At 44.6% G+C, this 22,838-nt stretch overlaps 2 protein-coding genes across 6 annotated transcripts in view; one reads left to right on the top strand and one right to left on the bottom strand.

The window, feature by feature from the left end:
- LOC125726509 (zinc finger CCHC domain-containing protein 3-like) overlaps positions 1 to 22,838 on the top strand; it is a 421,979-nt gene that overhangs the window by 77,935 nt on the left and 321,206 nt on the right. The gene's annotated exons all lie outside the window — the stretch shown is intronic.
- Positions 7,419 to 13,987, bottom strand: LOC125726528 (serine/threonine-protein kinase pim-1-like). Its single transcript, XM_049002943.1, has 9 exons — positions 13,672 to 13,987; positions 13,129 to 13,223; positions 12,938 to 12,982; positions 12,476 to 12,854; positions 12,137 to 12,313; positions 11,945 to 12,038; positions 10,012 to 10,126; positions 7,923 to 8,012; positions 7,419 to 7,814 (listed from the first exon to the last, which is right to left on the bottom strand). The coding sequence occupies exons 1-9, from the start codon at positions 13,772 to 13,774 to the stop codon at positions 7,419 to 7,421; spliced, it is 1,494 nt and encodes a 497-aa protein (XP_048858900.1). The 5' UTR covers positions 13,775 to 13,987.

Genomic DNA, 22,838 nt, shown 5'->3' with positions numbered 1-22,838 from the left:
CTTTCCGTATGTTGACACTGCGAAGTGTCCGTTCTACATCAGTACTCTGCAGGATGAGCTCCTGCCTGTTGATGGCTGCTGCTGGGGCCGTAGCAGTCTCTGTAGCCACCCTCTCATGGTGGCCGAAGAAGTGATCGAGCTCTTCGGCCAAAGGAACACTGTTGCTGGTAGATAAGTTGATACTGCTGTTTTGGTCTGTGATGTGCCGTATCCCTTGCCATCCGCGCCTGGGATCGGAGCTGCCGAAGTGGCTCTCAATCCACCTTCTATAGGTCGCCTTTGCGTCTCTGACGCCCCTCCTCAGCTCCGACCTGGCAATGCTGTATTGTTGTGGTCACCCGACCTAAAGGCCATGTTACGCATCTTTAGCAGAAGACAAACATCTTTGGTCATCCATGGCTTGTTGTTGGGAAAGATACAAATTTGTTTTGTGCTGGTGACAATGACCATGCAGTATTTTATATAGTGAAGAACAGAGGAGGTGTAGGTGTCGATGTTAGCATCCTCGATTATGGACCAGTCAGTGTGGTCAAAACAATCCTGCAGCTGTTCAGATGCTCCCTCTGGCCACCCTCGTCTTACTCTAGGAGCTGGTTTCACCATGTTAATGAGTGGTCTATATGCTGGAGTTACATACAGGGAGATGTGGTCAGACTGGCCCAAATGAGGGAAAGCTGATACTGTAAAACCCTGCTTGATATTACTGTACACATGGTCTGCAGTGTCAGCTCCTCTTGTAGGACACTGAACATGCTGGCACAATTTGGGGAGCACAGTCTTCAGATTCGCTTTGGTTAAAATCACCTGCTATTATACACACCCCTGGCAGATGGGCACTCTGTTGCTTTCTAATAGGAGTTAGCAAGTAGCCCAGAGCTATAGCAGTGTTAGCTTGAGGGGGATATTAACAGCAGCGATCATAACAACCGAGTATTCCCTAGGTAGGTAAAAGGGGTGACACTTTACAATCAAATCCAGGGAGCAATGAGTGTCAGTGATTTTAGCGTCTGTGCACCAGCTGTTATTTGTGTACACACACAGTCCACCTCCTCTGCTCTTACCGGAGTCGATCGCCCTGTTGGCGCGTGTATAGTGCGTCCGGGTAGCTGGATAGCCTCCTCCGGGATTGTCGAACCGAGCCACGTCCCCACAAACACCATAAAATACCTAAGAACGGGAAGCGCTTTACGGAGTGCTGAGCCACTGCGTGTGCACGCGCCGCCATCTTCGGATATCCTAAGAAATGTGGTTCAGTCGTGTGTAGTCTGTGTGCAGACGAGGAAACAAAGGCACAGTAATAGGAGATAGTTGACTCATATACAGAAATGTGCTCTTGTAGGGGGATCCACACACAGTCACCAGACAGGACAGAGGGGCTCATCTGCTTCTCTCTGTACCAATAGTACCAATAGTACCAATGACTTGCCACTGGGTGCCGTCCATTTACAAAACCAAGCAGAAACTCCAGCAAGCGCCAGGATCGTCTCCCAACATTGATTCAGCTGCAGGATGGGGCACCATGTCAAATCATCACACTTTCGGACCTCATCATCATGGATTTTAACGAAACTTGGCAGCTGATTTGGTCACATGAGTAACTCATGAAACTGAAATTGGGCGTGTCTGGGATCAATATTGGGGGAGATTTAGGCAAACAAAGTTTTAACTTATTTTTTTTGGGGGGGAGGGGGGCCTATGACTTTGACTGGCTATATTTACCTTGTCCAGCTCTATAGATTGACCAAATTATATGCCATCCCATATGAATAATTACTATGTAATAACTGATTAAAGTAGTAAAATTCAATAACAAAAAAAAAATCTATATTTCAAAATTGATACATTTTTACTAAAGCTAGATCATAATGTCATGAACATCTCCAGAAAATGTGGCCTAGGTGTTGCTGAGAGATCATGATGTAAACGTAGCGTCACATGGTTTCATATCACTAATGGGCCTTTTTAATGGCAGCCAAACTGACATGGAATAGTATAACAAGCAGAGGTGTAAGTAACAGCATTAGTTAAGGTTTCTGTCACGCCCGGCTCGTCCGCTCCTCGTGTGTGCCACGCCCCCTGATTACCCACGTGTACTACCCTGATCGTCTCCTGCTGTGTCCGCTTCCTTTGATTAGTCTTTGTGTATTTAAGTCCTGGTCTGACCGGTTCCCCTTGTCCGTCATTGTAGTTAGTTGTGGTTTGGTGATGGTAGTCTTGTTTCCTGTTCCAAGTCCCCGTTCCACAATAAACCCCAGCTTCGCCCCGATACCTGCCTGTTTGCCTGCTCTGTACCAGCCAACCCACACGATCACCGCTTACCTCCGCCGTGGTCGTGACAGTTACAAATATGCTACAATGGAATTTAATGGAAGCTTCATTAATGTCATTGCAGACACCTGTACTTGCCACACCACTGAAAAGGCCCACATGGCTAGTAAATATGGCTAATAAATGCCCTGCATTCATCAGAGGTGTGCAAATCAGTCCAGTGTAAGTGCACACTTATGGATTCACTCGACTTTACAAGCACCAAAGGTTACGTTGCGGCTGCATATGATGATGATTGGTGGCTAGGATGTGTAGAAGAAGCTATGCCCAGCACTGGAAAGCTGAGACTGAGCTTTATACATCCTTATGGAACATCTCCATCCTATTCATTCCCATGCCATCCTGATAGACTTGTTACGGATCATCAGGATGTGCATTTAGTAGTTGAATCTGTGACAGCAACAGGGTGGACATACACACTTTCAAGCAAAGACACAATAGCTGCATCAAAGGCTCTGATAGACTATAAATTGAGAGCATAGCAATTGTTTATTACATTCCCACGTTCCCTTTAAACAGTACTGCTTGTATGTAACTTATGCATTTGTGGAAGTAAAATTGTACATTGGTAGCCCGGGAGGGGAGGCATATTGGGTCTGTTATGTCTTAGGCAAGAAGAGATTGTTTTGAATACTGTGTGACCTCGCTTCGCGATAGCTGCCTGCAGTAAGTTCCGCAGACCCTGAAGAAAGCTCTTTTACTGTAAGCCTAATTCTCTTTTTTTCAGTTACTTTGGCAACATTGTAATTTTATTCATTTTTAATAGTCATTTAAAACTTAGCAATTTAAATTATATTTCCAGAGCTAGTTCTGGCAATAGTAGCCGTCATGAAAAAAGATAATCCCGTACCATGCATTGATCACTAACTGCTATTCTGCTACTGCTAACAGCATTGTCAGGAATTGTGGTTTTGATACACACTTCAGATGAGTAATGATATCTCAGCAATAACTCAAAAACCAAAGACCAAATTTTCTGGGCATTATGACATAAGTAATTATGGAAAACCAATGAATTCGTTCCCAGACCCAAAAATTTACACCTAAATATGTTTTTTATTTTTTTTTTTGCATTTGAGCACAAAATGAACAGGATAAAACAAGAAGAGCATATACTAAACACATCTAAGCACATTTATCAAAGCAGTAATTTGTAAAGTAAGAAAATAAATCTATCCAAACAATGTGTAAAGTTAAAAACAAGCCAATGTCACCTTTTTGATAAACCCAGACACAGCACTACTACCTTGAGTCATACTAAGGGTTTGTATTTATTGTAGGAACAAAAGCAAAACATTTAAAGAAATGAGAAAGAAAAATTGAGTGTACAATATGAGAAAAAAGATGCACAAATAACACTTACAGTAGTAATAAAAAAAATTAGAAAAATACACCTTGTCCAAGACTTAATCTGCATATTTGTCATGCCCGGCTCGTCCGATCCTCGTGTGTGCCACGCCCCCTGATTATCCACGTGTGTGCCACGCCCCCTGATTATCCACGTGTGTGCCACGCCCCCTGATTATCCACGTGTGTGCCACGCCCCCTGATTATCCACGTGTGCTTCCCTGATCTTGCCCAGCTGTGTCCGATTATTTTCGCCCAGCCTTGTCTATTTCAGCCCATGTCTTGCCTTGGTTTTCGTCCGTCGATTGATGTTAGTCGGTGTGAGTACTAGTGTTCTGTCCCGTGCTCCCCACAGCCTTAATGTTAGTCGGTGTGAGTACTAGTGTTCTGTCCCGTGCTCCCCCCAGCCTTAATGTTAGTCGGTGTGAGTACTAGTGTTTTGTCCCGTGCTCCCCACAGCCTTAATGTTAGTCGGTGTGAGTACTAGTGTTCTGTCCCGTGCTCCCCCCAGCCTTAATGTTAGTCGGTGTGAGTACTAGTGTTCTGTCCCGTGCTCCCCCCAGCCTTAATGTTAGTCGGTGTGAGTACTAGTGTTCTGTCCCGTGCTCCCCCCAGCCTTAATGTTAGTCGGTGTGAGTACTAGTGTTCTGTCCCGTGCTCCCCACAGCCTTAATGTTAGTCGCTGTGAGTACTAGTGTTCTGTCCCGTGCTCCCCCCAGCCTTAATGTTAGTCGGTGTGAGTACTAGTGTTCTGTCCCGTGCTCCCCCCAGCCTTAATGTTAGTCGGTGTGAGTACTAGTGTTCTGTCCCGTGCTCCCCACAGCCTTAATGTTAGTCGGTGTGAGTACTAGTGTTCTGTCCCGTGCTCCCCACAGCCTTAATGTTAGTCGGTGTGAGTACTAGTGTTCTGTCCCGTGCTCCCCACAGCCTTAATGTTAGTCGGTGTGAGTACTAGTGTTCTGTCCCGTGCTCCCCCCAGCCTTAATGTTAGTCGGTGTGAGTACTAGTGTTCTGTCCCGTGCTCCCCACAGCCTTAATGTTAGTCGGTGTGAGTACTAGTGTTTTGTCCCGTGCTCCCCACAGCCTTAATGTTAGTCGCTGTGAGTACTAGTGTTCTGTCCCGTGCTCCCCCCAGCCTTAATGTTAGTCGGTGTGAGTACTAGTGTTCTGTCCCGCTCTCCCCCCAGCCTTAATGTTAGTCGGTGTGAGTACTAGTGTTCTGTCCCGCTCTCCCCCCAGCCTTAATGTTAGTCGGTGTGAGTACTAGTGTTCTGTCCCGTGCTCCCCCCAGCCTTAATGTTAGTCGGTGTGAGTACTAGTGTTCTGTCCCGTGCTCCCCACAGCCTTAATGTTAGTCGGTGTGAGTACTAGTGTTCTGTCCCGTGCTCCCCCCAGCCTTAATGTTAGTCGGTGTGAGTACTAGTGTTCTGTCCCGTGCTCCCCACAGCCTTAATGTTAGTCGGTGTGAGTACTAGTGTTCTGTCCCGTGCTCCCCACAGCCTTAATGTTAGTCGCTGTGAGTACTAGTGTTCTGTCCCGCTCTCCCCCCAGCCTTAATGTTAGTCGCTGTGAGTACTAGTGTTCTGTCCCGCTCTCCCCACAGCCTTAATGTTAGTCGGTGTGAGTACTAGTGTTCTGTCCCGTGCTCCCCACAGCCTTAATGTTAGTCGCTGTGAGTACTAGTGTTCTGTCCCGTGCTCCCCCCAGCCTTAATGTTAGTCGGTGTGAGTACTAGTGTTCTGTCCCGTGCTCCCCACAGCCTTAATGTTAGTCGCTGTGAGTACTAGTGTTCTGTCCCGCTCTCCCCCCAGCCTTAATGTTAGTCGCTGTGAGTACTAGTGTTCTGTCCCGCTCTCCCCACAGCCTTAATGTTAGTCGGTGTGAGTACTAGTGTTCTGTCCCGTGCTCCCCCCAGCCTTAATGTTAGTCGGTGTGAGTACTAGTGTTCTGTCCCGTGCTCCCCACAGCCTTAATGTTAGTCGGTGTGAGTACTAGTGTTCTGTCCCGTGCTCCCCACAGCCTTAATGTTAGTCGGTGTGAGTACTAGTGTTCTGTCCCGTGCTCCCCACAGCCTTAATGTTAGTCGGTGTGAGTACTAGTGTTCTGTCCCGTGCTCCCCACAGCCTTAATGTTAGTCGGTGTGAGTACTAGTGTTCTGTCCCGTGCTCCCCACAGCCTTAATGTTAGTCGGTGTGAGTACTAGTGTTCTGTCCCGTGCTCCCCACAGCCTTAATGTTAGTCGGTGTGAGTACTAGTGTTCTGTCCCGTGCTCCCCCCAGCCTTAATGTTAGTCGGTGTGAGTACTAGTGTTCTGTCCCGCTCTCCCCCCAGCCTTAATGTTAGTCGGTGTGAGTACTAGTGTTCTGTCCCGCTCTCCCCACAGCCTTAATGTTAGTCGGTGTGAGTACTAGTGTTCTGTCCCGCTCTCCCCCCAGCCTTAATGTTAGTCGGTGTGAGTACTAGTGTTCTGTCCCGTGCTCCCCACAGCCTTAATGTTAGTCGGTGTGAGTACTAGTGTTCTGTCCCGCTCTCCCCCCAGCCTTAATGTTAGTCGGTGTGAGTACTAGTGTTCTGTCCCGCTCTCCCCCCAGCCTTAATGTTAGTCGGTGTGAGTACTAGTGTTCTGTCCCGTGCTCCCCACAGCCTTAATGTTAGTCGGTGTGAGTACTAGTGTTCTGTCCCGTGCTCCCCACAGCCTTAATGTTAGTCGGTGTGAGTACTAGTGTTCTGTCCCGCTCTCCCCCCAGCCTTAATGTTAGTCGGTGTGAGTACTAGTGTTCTGTCCCGCTCTCCCCCCAGCCTTAATGTTAGTCGGTGTGAGTACTAGTGTTCTGTCCCGCTCTCCCCCCAGCCTTAATAAATACCCGTTTTCCCCGACTTTCGTCTCCTTACCTGCTTCCTGCCCGCTTTGCTGCCCGTTCGCTTACCGCGCCTTAACCGCGGCCCCTGACAATATTCGAAGCTAGAGGATTTTTTTCCGGGGGGAGAAGAGGGGGTTATTCCTTCCATAATGACTGAAGGTTCATTGTTTATTTTTATTATTTCTCCGTATTCGTTAATTTGTTCGTAAATCGCAAACTTTTAGGTTGTAACATTTGTACAACTATTGCGTAACTTTTTGGTGAGCAATGGCTACCAAAATGATATAAAGTTCAGTGTATTACCTGATATTTTCAATAAAAAAGCACTATCACCAACAAACGATTCTATCACAGCGCATGCAAGGCTGAGACTGAAGCGTTACCCTTTGTTTCCGCTGAGAGGCGTGCTGTGTGACTCATTTCCCCGCGTGTACAAGTTATCTTAGGTCGGCGTTCACAGTTTGACTTCTGAGATTCAGATTGAGTTCTAGGTAATTTTTTTTTAACTGGTTTGTTCGATTTTTAAGAAATTTGAGTTCTAATGAGTTCAAATACTGAGATAACACTGTATAGGTTTTTTGTTACTGAATTTTTAATATGTTAATCGGTTATTACATAGGAGGTGGCATGGCGGTGCAGTGGTTAGCACTGTTGCCTCACACCTCTGGGACCCGGGTTTGAGTCTCCGCCTGGGTTACATGTGTGAGGAGTTTGCATGTTCTCCCCATGTCATTGTGGGGTTTCCTCCAGGGACTTCTGTTTCCCCCCACAGTCCATAAACATGCTGAGGCTAGTTGGAAATGCTAAATTGGGGGCAGCCGATGATTTTCTGCGCTGTCTTGATCTCTTTCTCCTCCAGTCTGCCTTAGTGCAGCGGGAAAGTCATACTGTGATACAGTATGTTAGAATGCTCTCAATGGTGGAGCAGTAGAAGGTCACCAGCAGCTTCTCACTGATGTTGTTCTTCCTGAGCACTCTCAGGAAATGCAGATGCTGCTGGGCCTTGATGGCAACTGTGATGTTTTCAGTCCAGGAGAGGTCAGAAGAGATTGTGGTGCCCAGGAAGGTAAAGGTGTGGACCCTCTCCACGCAGTCGCCCTTGATGTGGAGGGGAAGTGGATCCGGGAAGTGGGCCGGTCTGCAGTCAGAGGTGTACAGGGTGTAGAGTAGTGGGCTTAGCACACAGCCTTGTGGGGAGCCTGTACTCAGTGCCCGGGTGGAGGAGAGATGGGGTCCAAGTCTTACTATCTGGGGCCGACTTGTGAGGAAGTCCTTGATCTAGGAGCAGGTGAGTGGGGGGAGTCCCAGGTTGTGCAATTTGGGGATCAGGATGTCGGGGATGATGGTATTAAAGGTAGAGCTGAGGTCGATGAAGAGCATTCTGACGTAGCTCTCCCGATGGTCTAGGTGGCTCAGTACGATGTGAAGGGCGATCGCTATGGCATCCTCAGTTGACCTGTTCGTTCTGCAGGCAAACTGATAGGGGTCAAAAGATGCAGGGAGGTGGGTTTTGATGTGGTTTAGGAATTATTAGCTCTGGTAAATTTTTATATCTCCACCAATATGTTTTGAAATTAATTAACTTTTAATTAATTATTATTTAATGCTGATTATTAACCAATTGTTATGCCGAATGGTCGGCTCCTCCAAACTCAATTGCGAATCCCCGATATCTGTTAATGTGAGACTTAAATGGGATTCATTAATAACCAGTATCGCTTAATAACCTGGGTTAGAAGGCTCGTCCAGCGAGCTGCGTCACCAGGTAATGTAAACGATCGGTAGCGAAGTTCCCCTCACGGCCGATGAGAGAGAGTCTCGCGATATTTCAGGCGAGTTTTGAGGTTTCAGAGCGTAGTAGCCAGATCGCACAGAGGCAGGGACTATTGTGAGCACTCAATGACGGAGACTGAAGTTGTGTAAAAAGACATGCATTTATTCCTACTACTAACATAAGACAGACATTACACCTAACAAACAATAAACATGAAATAACGGAAAAGACACAAACGATGTAATCATGAAAATGCAGTGACCAGATTTAAAATGATTAACCTGAAAAGGGAAAAACTGTTCTGCAAAGCAAGCAGTTTGTAGGAATATAAACCTAAAGGAATATAGCAGGTGAATAGGACAGTTTAGGTTGTTAGAAAAGAAAGGAAGTTGGTTTACTTGGATGCAGGAAAGAGGGAGGTCTTTGCAGTTGGTTGCAGTGGCTGATGAGCTGATGGGTGATGGCTCTCAGGGAGGCGCGGTGTTTGCAGCGGTTGTTGGAGTGGAGTCCCTCCGGTTCTTTCTTCTGGTGAAGCTTGGGCTGAGTTGCAGTTCTTTGGGTCTTCACCGACGGGCTTCAAGAACGCTGCTTGTTTCTCCTTTTTCTTCCCTTTTTCTCCGCTTTTTCTCCGCTGCTTTGTTCTGAGATGCCAGGTTTTATAGCATAAGGTTCGTGATTAGGAGTGACCAGGAATTCGAGTCCTGGACCAATGGCTGACCATCCATTTGGCGGGCTTTCGGAAGGGGGTCGGTATCAGTCCTTTTGGGATTTATGACCAGACTGACTTCTCTGGTAATGGTGATTTTCATGAGGCTGGTGTAACTTTTGATATATCCACTTTTGTGGTAACCATTGACCAAATTTGGAAACTGGAGTGATTTTCCTTCGGTTTGATACCAAACATGCCGTACCAGCCCAGCGGTTCACACCAAATACCATCTGTGATGATTAATTAATGATTACTTATATTATGCTATTATGTTATGTTCTATTACTCACACCAGTATATGGTACAGGTGGTTTAGGTTGTACCTCAACAGATATTACCCTTTATACAGACATTATATGACATATTCTCATGTCATAAGCACATCTTACCCTTAGATAGGCATGGTAGAATACAAAGATCAGATAAGGGTTGCCGAGGAATGTGGCAAAGAAAAGGGGGGGGAGAAGGTTTGTCAAACAAAGAAAAAGAATCTCCAAAAGTTAAGACACATTCAAACATAACCTGTACATATCTGTATATTAAGACTAGTAGTCAAGAGTAAATACATATACAGATATACAAAAGCCAAACTTAAAAGAAACTTTCTTTGGGGTGTTGGTCTGTTCGGTGAGTGGTATGTAAGGCAGGATGTCTGGGGAGGGGGTTGTGTGCCAAGTCGAGGGGCCCCTGTCCTTGGGGTCCACTCTGCTGTCTGTAGGTCGTTAAAACTTTGAGCAATAAAAGTTGGAGTGCTGGCCTCCCTTGTTATCTGTGTGTGTGGGGTCACAAACCCCCCTTTGGGGCCTAGGTCGATGTGTGCCTTCTCGTACCAGGGTAGGCCTTGTCTCAGGCCACCTGGAATTTAAGCTTTGTGATATGTGCATGTGTGATCCTACAGTGGTTTAGGACCAGCCCCTCTAAACACTGATGATGGGTGTTAGTGCGACTGGTCGGAAGTCATTTAGACTATGTGTGACTGATTTTTTGGGTACCGGGATGATGGTGGCGGACTTCAGACAGGCTGAGATGGTGGCATGTGTCAGAGATAGATTGAAGATGATGGTGAAGACCTGTGAGAGCTGGTCAGCACAGGCTCTGAGTACTTTCCTGGGAACACCATCAGGTCCAGTGGCTTTCCTGGGGTTCAGCCTGCTGAGGAGCTGAGAAAGTACTTCTTCGGGCCATGTGATGTTGGTCTTAATCAATCTTAATGTTTGTATAAACATGATCTAATATGTTCTCCCCTCTGGTCGGGTACTTTACATGCTGACAGAGCTTAGGCAGAACGGACTTTAAGTTTGCCTGATTAAAGTCACCAGCTATGATGTGTACGCCATCAGGCTGAGCCTGTTGTAGCTTATTAATGGTGTCTGACAACAAAGAGAGAGCTATGGTAACGTTAGCATTGGGTAGTAAGTCACAACTGTGATTAGCACGACTGTTAACTCTCTCGGTAAGTAAAAAGGACGGCATTTAATAGAGATGGACTCTAGGTCCGGTAAACAGTGTGTATGTATGGTTAAACTATCTTTAGACCAATGTTTATGTAAGTGAATGCACAGACCACCTCCTCTGCTCTTACTGGAGTCTTTCTTTCTGTCCCAGCGGTGCATGGTGCGGCCCTCTAGTTGTACGGCTGCGTCCGGGGATCAGTGGGTGAAGCCAGGTTTCGATATTATTGAAACACAGCAGTCGCAAACGTAGCGATTCCCCTCCATAAGAACTTCCAGCTTGTCCATTTTGTGGATAATGGATCTCGCGTTGCTGACGTACATATTCGGGAGAGGTGGTTTGTGGGGGTCTTTCCGCAGTCTCGCTAGCAAGCCGGAGCAACATCCCCGCTTATGCTTACGCTTACGTCTCCGGCTGCCGGCAGCGATAACAATTCACAGAGCACCCGGAGGTCTCGCTATCTCGTTTGGAAAGTTGTAAGAGCGGCGAGGCTCCTCTGTGATTTTTTTGTTGCGTGCTGAGGCCCATGGCCAGTACCTCCTGACGGCTGTATCGCTTTGGATACGCACAGATGCGCGACAAACAAAGAAGTAGCACTAAACATGAAGAGCCACAAGCCGCTGCGCCTGTGCGCGCCACCATCTTCAGCATCATCACAAAGGTGCATTCGACAGGGAATTTTCATTAATGGTGCCCCACAGGTCCAGAAAGTAAGTGCTCTTCTGGCAATATGTGTGATCTGAGTGGTTCCAGAAGAACTGCAGTGAAGAACTGCTCCCACAAGCTGGAGCAGAAGTGTGACATCCTTCTGCTCAGCATGATATAGCAAATGCTAAGCTATGCAGAGAATCGTTCTGATGAAATGTGCTGACCAAATGAGAAACAGAGGCGGGTGTGGCGAAATCATGCAACATAATCTCTTTCCAGACAAGTACAGAATTATTAACACTTAGTGTTTCTTATGCATAGCAACATTAGCTTTAGCTTACACAACCTTTAAGACATTGAGGCCAAGCATGAGAGACAGAATGAAGGTGTTTGCAGCAAGAATGACCTTGGCTCTAAGGCAGGTGCAAAGCCATTGTTATGCAAATCATTGTAGCTGTTACAGATTGTGGTGCTCAGCAAAGGTTCTACTTGTAAAATATAACAGACTCCGACTCTCAATCATGCTCAATCCGAAGTAAGGTATCGAACACGTATCACCCCAAGATGTCTGGATTCCCTCTGGCCCAACCATTGTCTTAATTCAGGTCAAATCATTATGATATGACTTGGATATTCGGGGAACCAGGATATTGTGCATCAACTAACCACTGTTACCAAAAAATCAGAACAAATGAGAAACACCCATATAGAGCATTTGTGAAAGTAAATCTTTTATTTGACAGTTGTGCATTATTTAAGATGATCATGATTACAGAAGGTTAACAAAACAATATTTTCTTGTTTGACCTTCAGGTCAGCAGTCACGTCTGCTGCAGCCATGGATGGACCTGAATCTCCTCCAACGTCAGCCTATCCGCCACCTTACGCCTCAGGCATTGGCGAATCAGACTGCAGCAGTCTGTTGGAGAATAGATTGGCAGAGTCAGAGAGTTAGTCAGAAAAAGAACACTCCCTGTCAGGAGACTCTAGTCGTAGGACAAAAAGTAAGCTGCTCACCAGGAGAGACCCATGAGGGGAATATCAGGCAGCCTGAGATGATTGCCCTCTTGTTGCGGAAGGGCAAGTAACCGCACACTAGCTCGTAAAGTGTGACACCTACAGACCAGACCGTGGTGGGGCCAGCTAGATACTCCCCACTCAGGAACAGCTCTGGGGGAGCAAAGTTCTCTGTCCCTGAAACAACAAGGCAAATGACTTACTGCAATGAGTTAGGTTAGGACTGAAGAATACACATCCAACTCCACTACAGGGAGTTATTATAGGTCCAGGTTACCCGCTACTTGCTGTTAAAAACGGGTTAGTTTGACAGGTTTTTAATTAGCCTCCCTTACTGACCTGAATATTCCACATAGGGGGTGTCCTTCCATTTGTCTCCACAGCCAAAATCAATTAGTTTAACCTCCAAAGTGTCCGTCCTGATTAACAGATTCTCTGTTTTGAGGTCGCGATGGAAGACGCCTGAGTCCTGGCAGTGACGCAAAGCCTGAAGCACCTGGACCAGCACGTGCCTTGCAACATCTTCTGAGAGGTAGCCCCCTTTGCTATAGCAGAATTCGTACAGATCCTGGCATGGATCCGGCCTTTCCAGGATCATAATGTAATCTTCTGGTCCACTGAACCAGTCCAGGAGCTTCAGCACGTTGGCACAAGATGACTCATGGCTGACGAGCATCATTAGCGCCACTTCCAATGGGATGGGCTCGTCAAGTCCAGGCTATGAATGGGAGGGCAGGGTGTACATATATTAAGGCAGAAATTCTTGCAAATAAACCAAGCTCCATGAATGAAAACACTTACCAGTTCTAGCTCCTTGTCATCCTTTCGGGCATATTTGATGGCCACCTAGAGGGAAAAAAAATCACAAATTTAGTGTAGTATATATTGAGAAAGCATAGGCTTTTTTACAGCTGCATCTAGCAGGTATAATAAAAGGGATCTCTGGAGAGATATAACTATGCATGTCATGACTACACCATTTGGAGACTTACTGGGAAGCCATCGGCCTTGCGAGTGCCGGCATAAACGGCTCCAAAACCACCCTCTCCCAGTAGCTCCCCCTGGTGGTACAGGTCCTCCAAATGTTCTACAACATTAAGCAGGTACACTTCAGAAAGAGTCCACACAGCATTTTCTATACCATACCACAGTTGCAGAAACTTCACTACTAACTTTAAATACCGTGCATTAATATTTCTTTATTGCATGCCTACCCTGAACTTGGTCTGTTCATTCAGTATTATCTTTAGTGTGCCTATTACATGCTACAGTCAGAATAGGCTCAGGTTCAGAATCAAAGCAGCCACAATATTGAATCAATTTGGGTACATGTTTGTTTACAAAAAACATTCAGTGGCAATTTTTATCAATTAATGAATTAATTATTGCTTTAATTTATTTGTTTAATCTATAGGTCCAGTACATTGTTTACATCTGTTCTTGCAGCAAGCCTTATTGAAAAGATTTACATTGCTTTCTTAATAATAAATAAGTTATGTGTAATTTTCATGAACTATCAAAGCCAGTCGTCCAACCTTTGCGGGACCCTTTAAACCGCAAATCGCCTTCCGTACTCTCTCTCCTTTTCTTGGGAGGAGATTCACAGTCAGAGTCGGAACGTGATCGTTTGACACCCATCGTTTCTCAAAGCAGGACGCAAATGAAAGTTTTATAGCTGCGCAGGATAGGTGAGCGTCATTCGAATATTGTAGATTCTAGAACCACTGACGTCATCATGCACGGACTTTCCTGGGCTGCAGCCCAGAGCCCCCCCCCCCCCTTGCAAAATCTAAAACAATATATTTGATGATATTATTTTGCAGTAATATAATTAATTGTTAATTTGCATATTCTCCCCTGTCTACGTGTTTTTTTCATGGTTAGAGTTGTTTTTTATTTTTTTTAACAATATACAAACATAATGCAAGATGCATAACACATACAAACTACACTTTAAAGAACGAGCAGTACACATCCTTTCTCATTTGCAAAGCATTCTTCAAGGCATTATATAAATTGATAGTTTTTACAGCTTTTCGGTAGGTCATTGACAGGTGACGTCACTCGCTAAAGGCGCAATGTATTGTGGGTCGAATCGCCATTTTGGATGTATATAACTCAAGTGGCAGCATTTGCTTGTGGCATTATTCTTTTTAAGATGGGACACTTATGCTGTGTGAAAGGCTGTCATACTAAGTGACATGGCAGAAATGGCAGAAAGGTGTAGCACCGCATGACATTTTTTCGGTTTCCCACTCGGAAAAGGGGATACGGACAGCAGGTAGAGGAGATAACGAAGAGGCGTCGGGTGGCCTGTGTCGCAGCGGTGAGAGGAAAGGAGATCACTGTCAACACGATATCTCCCTTAATGCGTGTTTGCTCTCGGCACTTTCATAAAGGCAAGCAAGATGTTTTTTTGTATTTGTATTATTACTGAATATGCATTTTTTTGTCTTCTGGAGTATTTTCACATTAATTAAACTACGCTAGCAAGCTAGCCTAACTACAGAGGGTGCAGAAATTGGTTAATCTGTTCGTGTTAAATTAGCGTTACAGAGTGAATGCTTTTTAAAGACAAAAGTAAACAGCAAAATTGTAATGACACGTTTGTCAGTGCATGTATGCGTATATTCGCGTGCGTGGATTATAAGACACAGTTCAGGATAAGGCTGTCCACTGACAAACCAATGCCCAACTATAGTTTAAGTTTAGAAACATTTGCAAGTACGGTTTCTAACGTTTCACATGATGTCTGGAAGGAGCTGTATAAACTCATTATATATCGAGCCTGTATTCTACTTGGCAATTAACCTTATTGGTCATATTTAAAATAAAATATATGTCCAATGATATTTTTGTGGTGTTCTTGACTCTCTTCCTTTCGTAAACACCTAAATTACTAGTGTGTTTTCGTAATGAAAATTGATTATTACTGATTACATAAAACATTACATTTTTGTGTAGAAAAAAAAAACACTGAATATCAAGTTTAACCAAATGTGTTTACATCCACGATACACTAAAAATGGCGAATGGGGGCGTGTCAGACAGTGCAGACACGTGACTGACCAAGACCCAAAGGGATGGATGAATAATTGTTACTCTGTTCTCTAATAAGCCGTGGTTCTTTCGTTCTAAAGCTAAAAGTATCTCCGACTAGTACACCAAAAATCAGGAAGTGACCAGGAATCTGCCATTGCGGTTCTGTTCAGCTACAACTAAGGCCACTTAAAAAAAAAAAAAAATGGTTCTCCTTTTTTTTGGAGGGGGTGGGTCGGGCGGGCGGGATTTTTTATTTATTTTTTTTTTTACAAATTTTGATTGACTGTTTGGACTTTCAAATATGTAAGAAAATACATATTTGAAAATACATACCGAAGAGAGCAGACCTACTTAGTACGCCTCCTCAGTTCTTCCAGTTTGTTGCGTTTCAAATATATTAAATGTAAGAAAATACATGAATGTAAATTCCTTGATCCATGTGTATCTCATAAATGCCTTCCCAACTATTGATTTGGATACTTTATGTTGATGTTTCATTCGTGAATATAAAAATGATACTATTTGAAACTAATATTCTGTTTGTCATTCCCATTCTAAATGAACAACCAAGATTTTAAAATATATATCTAGAAAGAAAGTGTATTAAAACATGTTAAAACACGAGGAATTTACAAAATACAGGAACCTGAATGGTTGAACAAGGAAATGCAACTCTACAAACAAGTACTTAAGAACATGTACCACATCACTTCCCCAGATTTAAATCTTTGCACCAGCCCATCTCTGTGACGCCCGCTACGCCCGCTCCGTCCGCTCCTCGTGTGTGCCACGCCCCCTAATTACCCACGTGTGATTTCCTGATCGTGCCCAGTCGTGTCTTGTTTCCTGCTGCCTTGTTTAATGTATTTAAGTTCCTGATTTATACTAACCCGTGTCTGTCATTGATGTTAGTTGGCGTCTTCTGTTCCCTGCCCCGGATCCCCTGAATAAACCCCTGTTTGCCCTGATTACGCCTTGTCTCCCGCTACCTACCCGCCGATCCGCACATCGAGGCTTCGCTCGACCGTGACCCGTGACAATCTCAGGTAGAGACAAATTTAGGTTCATGAAACCATTACACAATGTGGTAATGTGTGAGACTAGGATTACACAATGTGGATCAATCGTCGATGTGGAATGCGCGGGAAATTCAAATTTCATCATTCTTGGGCATTTTCCATGCGATTTTTACGAAATAAAAAATAAAAAAAAATTTGGGTCAGAGGCATTTTGGCGGGTCGGGAGGGGACGAGAACCATTTTTTTTTAAAGTGGCCTAAACTGTTAAACCCATCACATACTAAAAGCAGTCTAATGTTTCTGGCTCAGTCATAAACAGTTTATCTGGTTTGGGAGAAAAATTAACAAAAATGACAGAGGAGGAGAAAAGTGAACAAGAACAGATCACCGAAAGCCAGTCGTATTCTGCTGAATGGAAATACACTGGAAACCACTTGTAATGATCATGTTTGTCTGGGTGAAATTGATCATTATATGCGGCTGGTCTTTAATATTGTCTTTTTCCTTCTTTATGTCTCAGGCAGATTACCATATAATTCCATTTGTATATTTATTACATGAATATAAGGACAGAGTCACTATTTACTCACTATTTGTGAGTGAGAGTGAATGGTGTGTGAGTGTGCCCTGCAATGGGCTGGCCCCCCATCCTGGGTTGTTCCCTGCCTCTGGCCCATTGCTTCCGGGATAGGCTCCGGACCCCCCGCGACCCAGTAGGGTAAGCGGTTTGGAAAATGGATGGATGGATGGATGGATCTAGCTTAATGAAAGTGTAAAAATTACTCACTATAGATAATCAAACATTTTTATTTAAAAATGTAAAAATATAAAGTGTCCCCAACGAACATACAGTTATTGCACATATGAAATTTAAAGGTGAAGCCGGTGCATACCTGAATCATACCACTGAATAAGAAATTCTGATTGGAATTATACTGTAATAATTATCGGCATCCATTGATATAAAAAAAAAATATTTTGCCATATCTCTCAGAACTACGAGAGGACAGCCACCGCTGACCAGTTGGGGGCGCTAGGGCACTGCCCTTCCTGCTGGAAAGGATATTTGATTTTAATAAACTGTAACTGCTGATTTTGTGTGTTTTAAATGCACGATAGCGTTAAATTCATAAAATATAAATTATCGTGTTTGGGGGGAGCTTCATGTTCATCCCCTCTCTCTTAGTATGTCTTCTGGGGCACTAAAGAAAACGGCCAGTCAATGCAGCAGCGCCTAATTGCTGACACAAGATAGGCACATAGCAACATGAATTCAGCCAATCATGGGTAATGGCCACAATCCACTCACCTACAGTAGAGGGGAGCTTCTCCAACTGCAGTCGGCTATCACCTCAAGGCCGGCAGTTGCTCTTCCTCAGTTTCGCCTGAGTAAAAGAGGTAGGCGAGGAGGTGTACGCTCCAGGTTGAGGAGGCGACCCTTCAGACCACCGCTACTGCCCATCATACTGGCCAATGTATGTTCACTCCAGAATAAAATGGACTTATTGCATGCCAAGTGTCGGGTGGATCGGTATCACCTATGTTATTGCCCTGACTGAAACCTGGCTTGATGACACCATCTCAGACTCAGGTTATTCTCTCCAATCAAATCTGGTTATTCTCTCTCATTTTATGATCTGGCAGACTGACAGGACGTCTCAGTCAGGTAAGAAGTGGGGTGGTAGGGTCTGCATCTTTGTCAACTAGCGGTGGTACACGAATATTAAAGTACACCGCATTGTTTGTACACCTGACAGAGATGCTGATTCTATCTGTACGCCCCTTCTACCTTCTGCGGGAATTCCCTACTGTAGTAATTAGCTGTGTCTACATTCCACCAAACGCCAACACCAAGGCAGCGGCGGAGCTAGTGTGTGAGGACGCCAGCTCCATGACAGCAAGATATCGCGACGCCCCGGAGTTACTGCGAGTGATTTTAAAAACTATAATCTCAACGCTGTTTTGCCATCTTTTCATAAGTATGTGGATATTCCGACTAGGAAGCTTAATACTCTGGACTTATGTTACAGTAACATCTCTGACGCCTTCATCGCACGTGTACATCCCCCACTTGGCCACTCTGACCACAATGTTGTCTTCCTGCTACCTCACTGCAAACCAGAACTGAAGCGCATTAAACCGCATGTGCACCTTGCCACCCTCTGGTCGGGGGAGGCAATTGAACGACTATAAGGTTCACTTGCATGTACAGATTGGGACATTTTCCGGGCTGATCAAAACCATGAAGTTTCTGTAATTACAGACTACGTCAAGTTTTGTTTTTATTCCAATATTCCCACCAGAACTGTCTGGAGATATCCTACCTACAAACCCAGTATCACTTCCCATGTTAAGCACAGCTTGAAGGAAAAACACAAAGCATTTCTATGCAAGGACTGGTCTTCTGTCCAGTCACTCAGTAGACAAGTAAAGAATGAGATAATCAATGCCAAACTCAAATATAAGAATAGACTGGAGCAAGAGTTCAGTACAATGAACACCAAACAGGCCTTTTGGTTACTCACTGGTCAAATACCTACCATGACCTTCATCCCATAGGCACTGATCTTACAACTTTTGCTGACTCCTTAAACTCCTTCTATACAATGTTTGATAAGCAGGAGTACTCTGCTGTCTGTGAGGAGCTGCTCAATGGCCTTCCCTCTGATGATCCTACAAACCCTCCCTTTACTGTAGAGGACATGAGGCAGCAGCTAAGCAGATGCAAAGCTGGCCAGGCCGCCGGGCCTGATCGTGTACCAGCTAATGTTTTGAAGCTATTCGCCACAGAACAAGCTCCCATCCTTCATTCCATCCTCTGAAACTCATATAGATTGGTGACCATTCCTACAATTTGGAAAACTTCTACCATCGTCCCGGGTGCTAAGAAACCTCGTCCCTCTGAGCTAAATCATTACCGGCCAGTAGCACTCACATCGATAATAATGAAATGCCTAAAGAAAATTATACTCCATATCATCCAGCCAGCTGTCAGACCGCAGCTGGACTCATACCAGTTTGCCTCCTGGGTGAAGAGCAGAACAGAGGATACTGTAGTATGTCTCCTCCACTCCCTTCTCCAACACCTTGAATCTCCTGGCACCTTCGCTACTGTCCTCTTCATTAACTCCAGTTAAGCTTTTAATATCATTCAATGGCACCAGATGATCAAGAAGCTTCTTCAATTGAACATATCCCCATCTCTCATCCGTTGGGTCCATAATTTCCTCAGCAATAGACCACAGATTGTAAGGATAGGCACAGCCAGATCAGCAACTGTGATCAACAACACTGGACCCCCTCAAGGGTGTGTCCTCAGCCCCTTCCTCTTTACACTCTATACCAATGACTGCATTATTTTTCTAACTTTTTCAGTGTGAGATGAAGCTACTTCAGAAAATGTACATTTTTTCTAACCCTTTTCACAAATATTTACAAGGGCTGCCAATAATTGTGCAGGGCGCTGTAGCTTCTCTAGCTAGATTTTTATCAGTGAGCTCCCTTGCCTGCAAGTTTTCTTTTACATATTCTGCAGCACCACCTCCCTTCTTGCTTATCTGGTCCCTACTATGTAAATGATTCTCACTGACTGAACAACATTGAAATAATTGCTGTAGTCATGTTACAGTTTACTATGAAATGTTTCTGTGCAACAGGTCAGCAAAAGAAATGGGTGTGCAGAGGCCTAACAGTGAGGATACGTAAAGACCACCATCCTCAGCCTCAGCAAGTGGTCCATCAACGTCAAGCGGATGACAGTGAACAGCAAACCCCAGTTCTGCCAACCATAGTTACCCCATCAGCTTGGAGGGAATCAGTGGCTGAGGGGATGAGGAAATCCACGGGGCGGAAGGACCCATTCTCTGTGCCTGAGTACGAGATCCAGCACTGGTCCGGAGTGAGATACTGGTCACGACAGCCAGAGAAGACATCTGTAAATGAAAAATCCATTCTGGACCTTTGTAATGCCCTGCAGTCGTTTACTCTCTCTTGAGGGGGAGCATTATAGATTTCTAAGGCTAACAGGATGTCCAACACCCTGAACTGTATTTAAACCTTTAAAATTATAAAATAAGTTCAGTCTGATATTGTGTCAGCCAAATAGTGTCATCAATGTGCATCATAAATAAAACACATAGCTTATGGTGGACCTAAATTTTCCAAACAAACCAGAAATCATATGAATCATGTCAGTGCACTTTGTACTGAATTGCACTGGTATAGTGATGTATGCAGGGTTTCATCTATTCCCTTACATAGTCATGTGTGACGTATTGCTGTAATGCATTTTTTTTTAAAACTTCCCATTCATTTGTGTTCCTGCCACTCTATAGCTAAGTACAAACATTAAATGCCAAAGGCATAGCGGAAACTCGATGAGCGCATTTGAGTGAGATCCAGTGATGGATGTCATCTTCTCCTGGACTGTGAGTGTTAATGTCTCGGCCCCAAGATGCATTTTACCATAGATTACACAGATCCATTCATGTCACTTTTGTAGGCTTGTTTATAATTTGCTGAGCTTCCATTGTGAGTCAAGTGTCCCGGTCGTAAGCTCAGGTCTGCCGGTTGCCCCACTGGCCAAACGCCCACGGCCCTGACTTTCTGAGCTGGATATCGTGGTTTTAAGTCCCATCTGGGGTGATTCTTTTTTTACTTTTCCCTGCTGCCTTCTGCTTTGTGATATAATAAATATTGCAATAAGTTTCTTCTTCATATTCAATTAATCAAACTGTATGAAAAATATATTTGCAGCAATTACAGCTTTGCAGTCCTTTGCCATTAGAGCTGTCCGTTTATGACAATATTAGGGGAAATTTCAATCCTGCTATTCCCAGAGGTGGGACTGGCTTGGTATTTTCTCTGACCTCACGGTGAAGCTGGTCTCACATGAGCTTGATAGGCTGGAGATGTGATGATTCTGTAGGCCAGTCAAGCAGGACAGTTCTCTGGATTCCTCATCTTTCACCAGTGTGCTTTGAATCAGCCTTGCTGCTTGATAGAAGTGCTGACCACAGGGGGTGGCATGAGTTGTAAAACAGAGCGGTAACCTTGCTGGTTCATTGCACCTTGTACTCTGTGTAAATCACCCACCTTACCAGCACCAATGGAGTCCCATACCGTTTTACTCCCTCTGCCATATTAGACAGAAGCATGGCAGCTATTCTTTTAAGTTGTGCTTCTAAGGCCAGCATACAAGTTGTATTTTCCCTGTTGAAAAAAACACTGGTAGAGATGGTACAACGAGGCACTGAAGGTTTGAGCCTTGTTACGTGCCGTAAGGTTTGGGGGGGGGATTGTCCTGATCGTTGTCCGGCTGCCTTCGTCTCCGCCTCCCGGACCTGGCCACGCCCCGAGCTATACGCTACTTCCGCATTTATGATTTAAAAGGCCGTGGCGGGAGAGTAGCGGCAGCTCTGCTCACAGTTGGTTGTTGCGTTATTGATTTGCTTGTGTTCTTTTGATTGATCGTGTATGACAGTTTTGGTTTTCTGGTTTTCGTCTCTTGCCTTATCCCTCTGTACCTTTGCCTTTGGTTTTGACTGCTTTCTGGTTTGTGATCTATTGCCTTCCTCCTGACTCCTCTCTTGCTTCGCCCCTCGGATACTGTGTTTCGGCTTTGGTGTTCTGTATGTTGGTTTCTGTTAAGTGCGTAGGGAGTGACGGCTGTTTTGTTTTGCGTACGTGTTGCTTATTCTGTGTTTTGGTTAGGGAGTTAGGATTAGTCTGTGTCATTTTCTTTTCGTTTAGAGTTAGCTTAGTTTGGGACGTGTTCGTTAGTGGTGTTTTGTTTATTGTTTTGCCGGTGTCACTCCCGAAGTCTGCTGCCCTATTGTGTGTGAAAGTCTTTGTGAATAAACATAAAAAAAATACAAAAATAGATCCCTTTGTGTCCCGTGTTCCCTTTTCCCATACCCTGGTTGTCTCGTTTTCCCCTCTCCTTTCCGTTTACCTTTCTGGCGGTCCTCAACCCTAGACTGAGGATCGTAACAGCCTTTTTAACCATTGTATTGAAAACTGGTTCACTACTCGAAGACAGTGCACATGGGTGACATATCGTGGTGAAAGTACCACTCCTGACTATATATATACATTTATGAATGCATTTGACTGTGTGTGTGTGTGTGTGTGTGTGCGTGCGTGCAAACTGACAGACTGAGAAAATGAATTCAGAAGTTTTGTTTTGCTAAAAGTAAATTCTTTTTTACAGAAAATTAGTTACAAACGGAAACAAAAGAAACTGATGGATTTTTCTCTCTTTTCTTTTAAGAGAAGCAATAATAAAAGAAGACTTAGTTAGTTATTGAATTTATATAAAGAATAACAATCTGCCATTCTTTGCGGTCCCTTTTGCCAAGTTTAATGCCCTTTCTTGTCAATGACCATCATGAGCCTGCTATCAGTTCACACACACACACACACACTCACAAGCAACTAGGACAACCTCCTAGATGCCGCTCTGTGAAGTGTAATGTTTGTGATCGTGGTTAATCTTATGCTACATTAAGGCCCCATAGTTAACGATGGGGATTAAATCAGGCGATGAAGACAGCCAGGTTACAATTTCATCACCTTCCAAGCTGGTTTTAAGGTGATGTCATGGTCTGTGCCTATTCTTGAAGTTTCAACTTGTGAGCCTT

Source organism: Brienomyrus brachyistius, unplaced genomic scaffold (assembly GCF_023856365.1).
Source record: "Brienomyrus brachyistius isolate T26 unplaced genomic scaffold, BBRACH_0.4 scaffold73, whole genome shotgun sequence".
Lineage (NCBI taxonomy): Eukaryota > Metazoa > Chordata > Actinopteri > Osteoglossiformes > Mormyridae > Brienomyrus > Brienomyrus brachyistius.
The sequence above is the reverse complement of the archived record's forward strand: the minus strand, read 5'-3'. Positions and strand labels throughout refer to the sequence as shown.

What these genes read in the sequence shown, in the direction of transcription:
- LOC125726528 (XM_049002943.1), bottom strand. Translation starts at nt 13,774, where the DNA reads ATGGGTGTCAAACGATCACGTTCCGACTCTGACTGTGAATCTCCTCCC. An exon ending in CATCCATGGCTGCAGCAGAC is followed by an intron (nt 10,127 to 11,944) that starts GTGACTGCTGAC and finishes TGGTGTTCCCAG; the next exon opens with GAAAGTACTCAGAGCCTGTG. An exon ending in AGTCCGCCACCATCATCCCG is followed by an intron (nt 8,013 to 10,011) that starts GTACCCAAAAAA and finishes GACCCCTATCAG; the next exon opens with TTTGCCTGCAGAACGAACAG.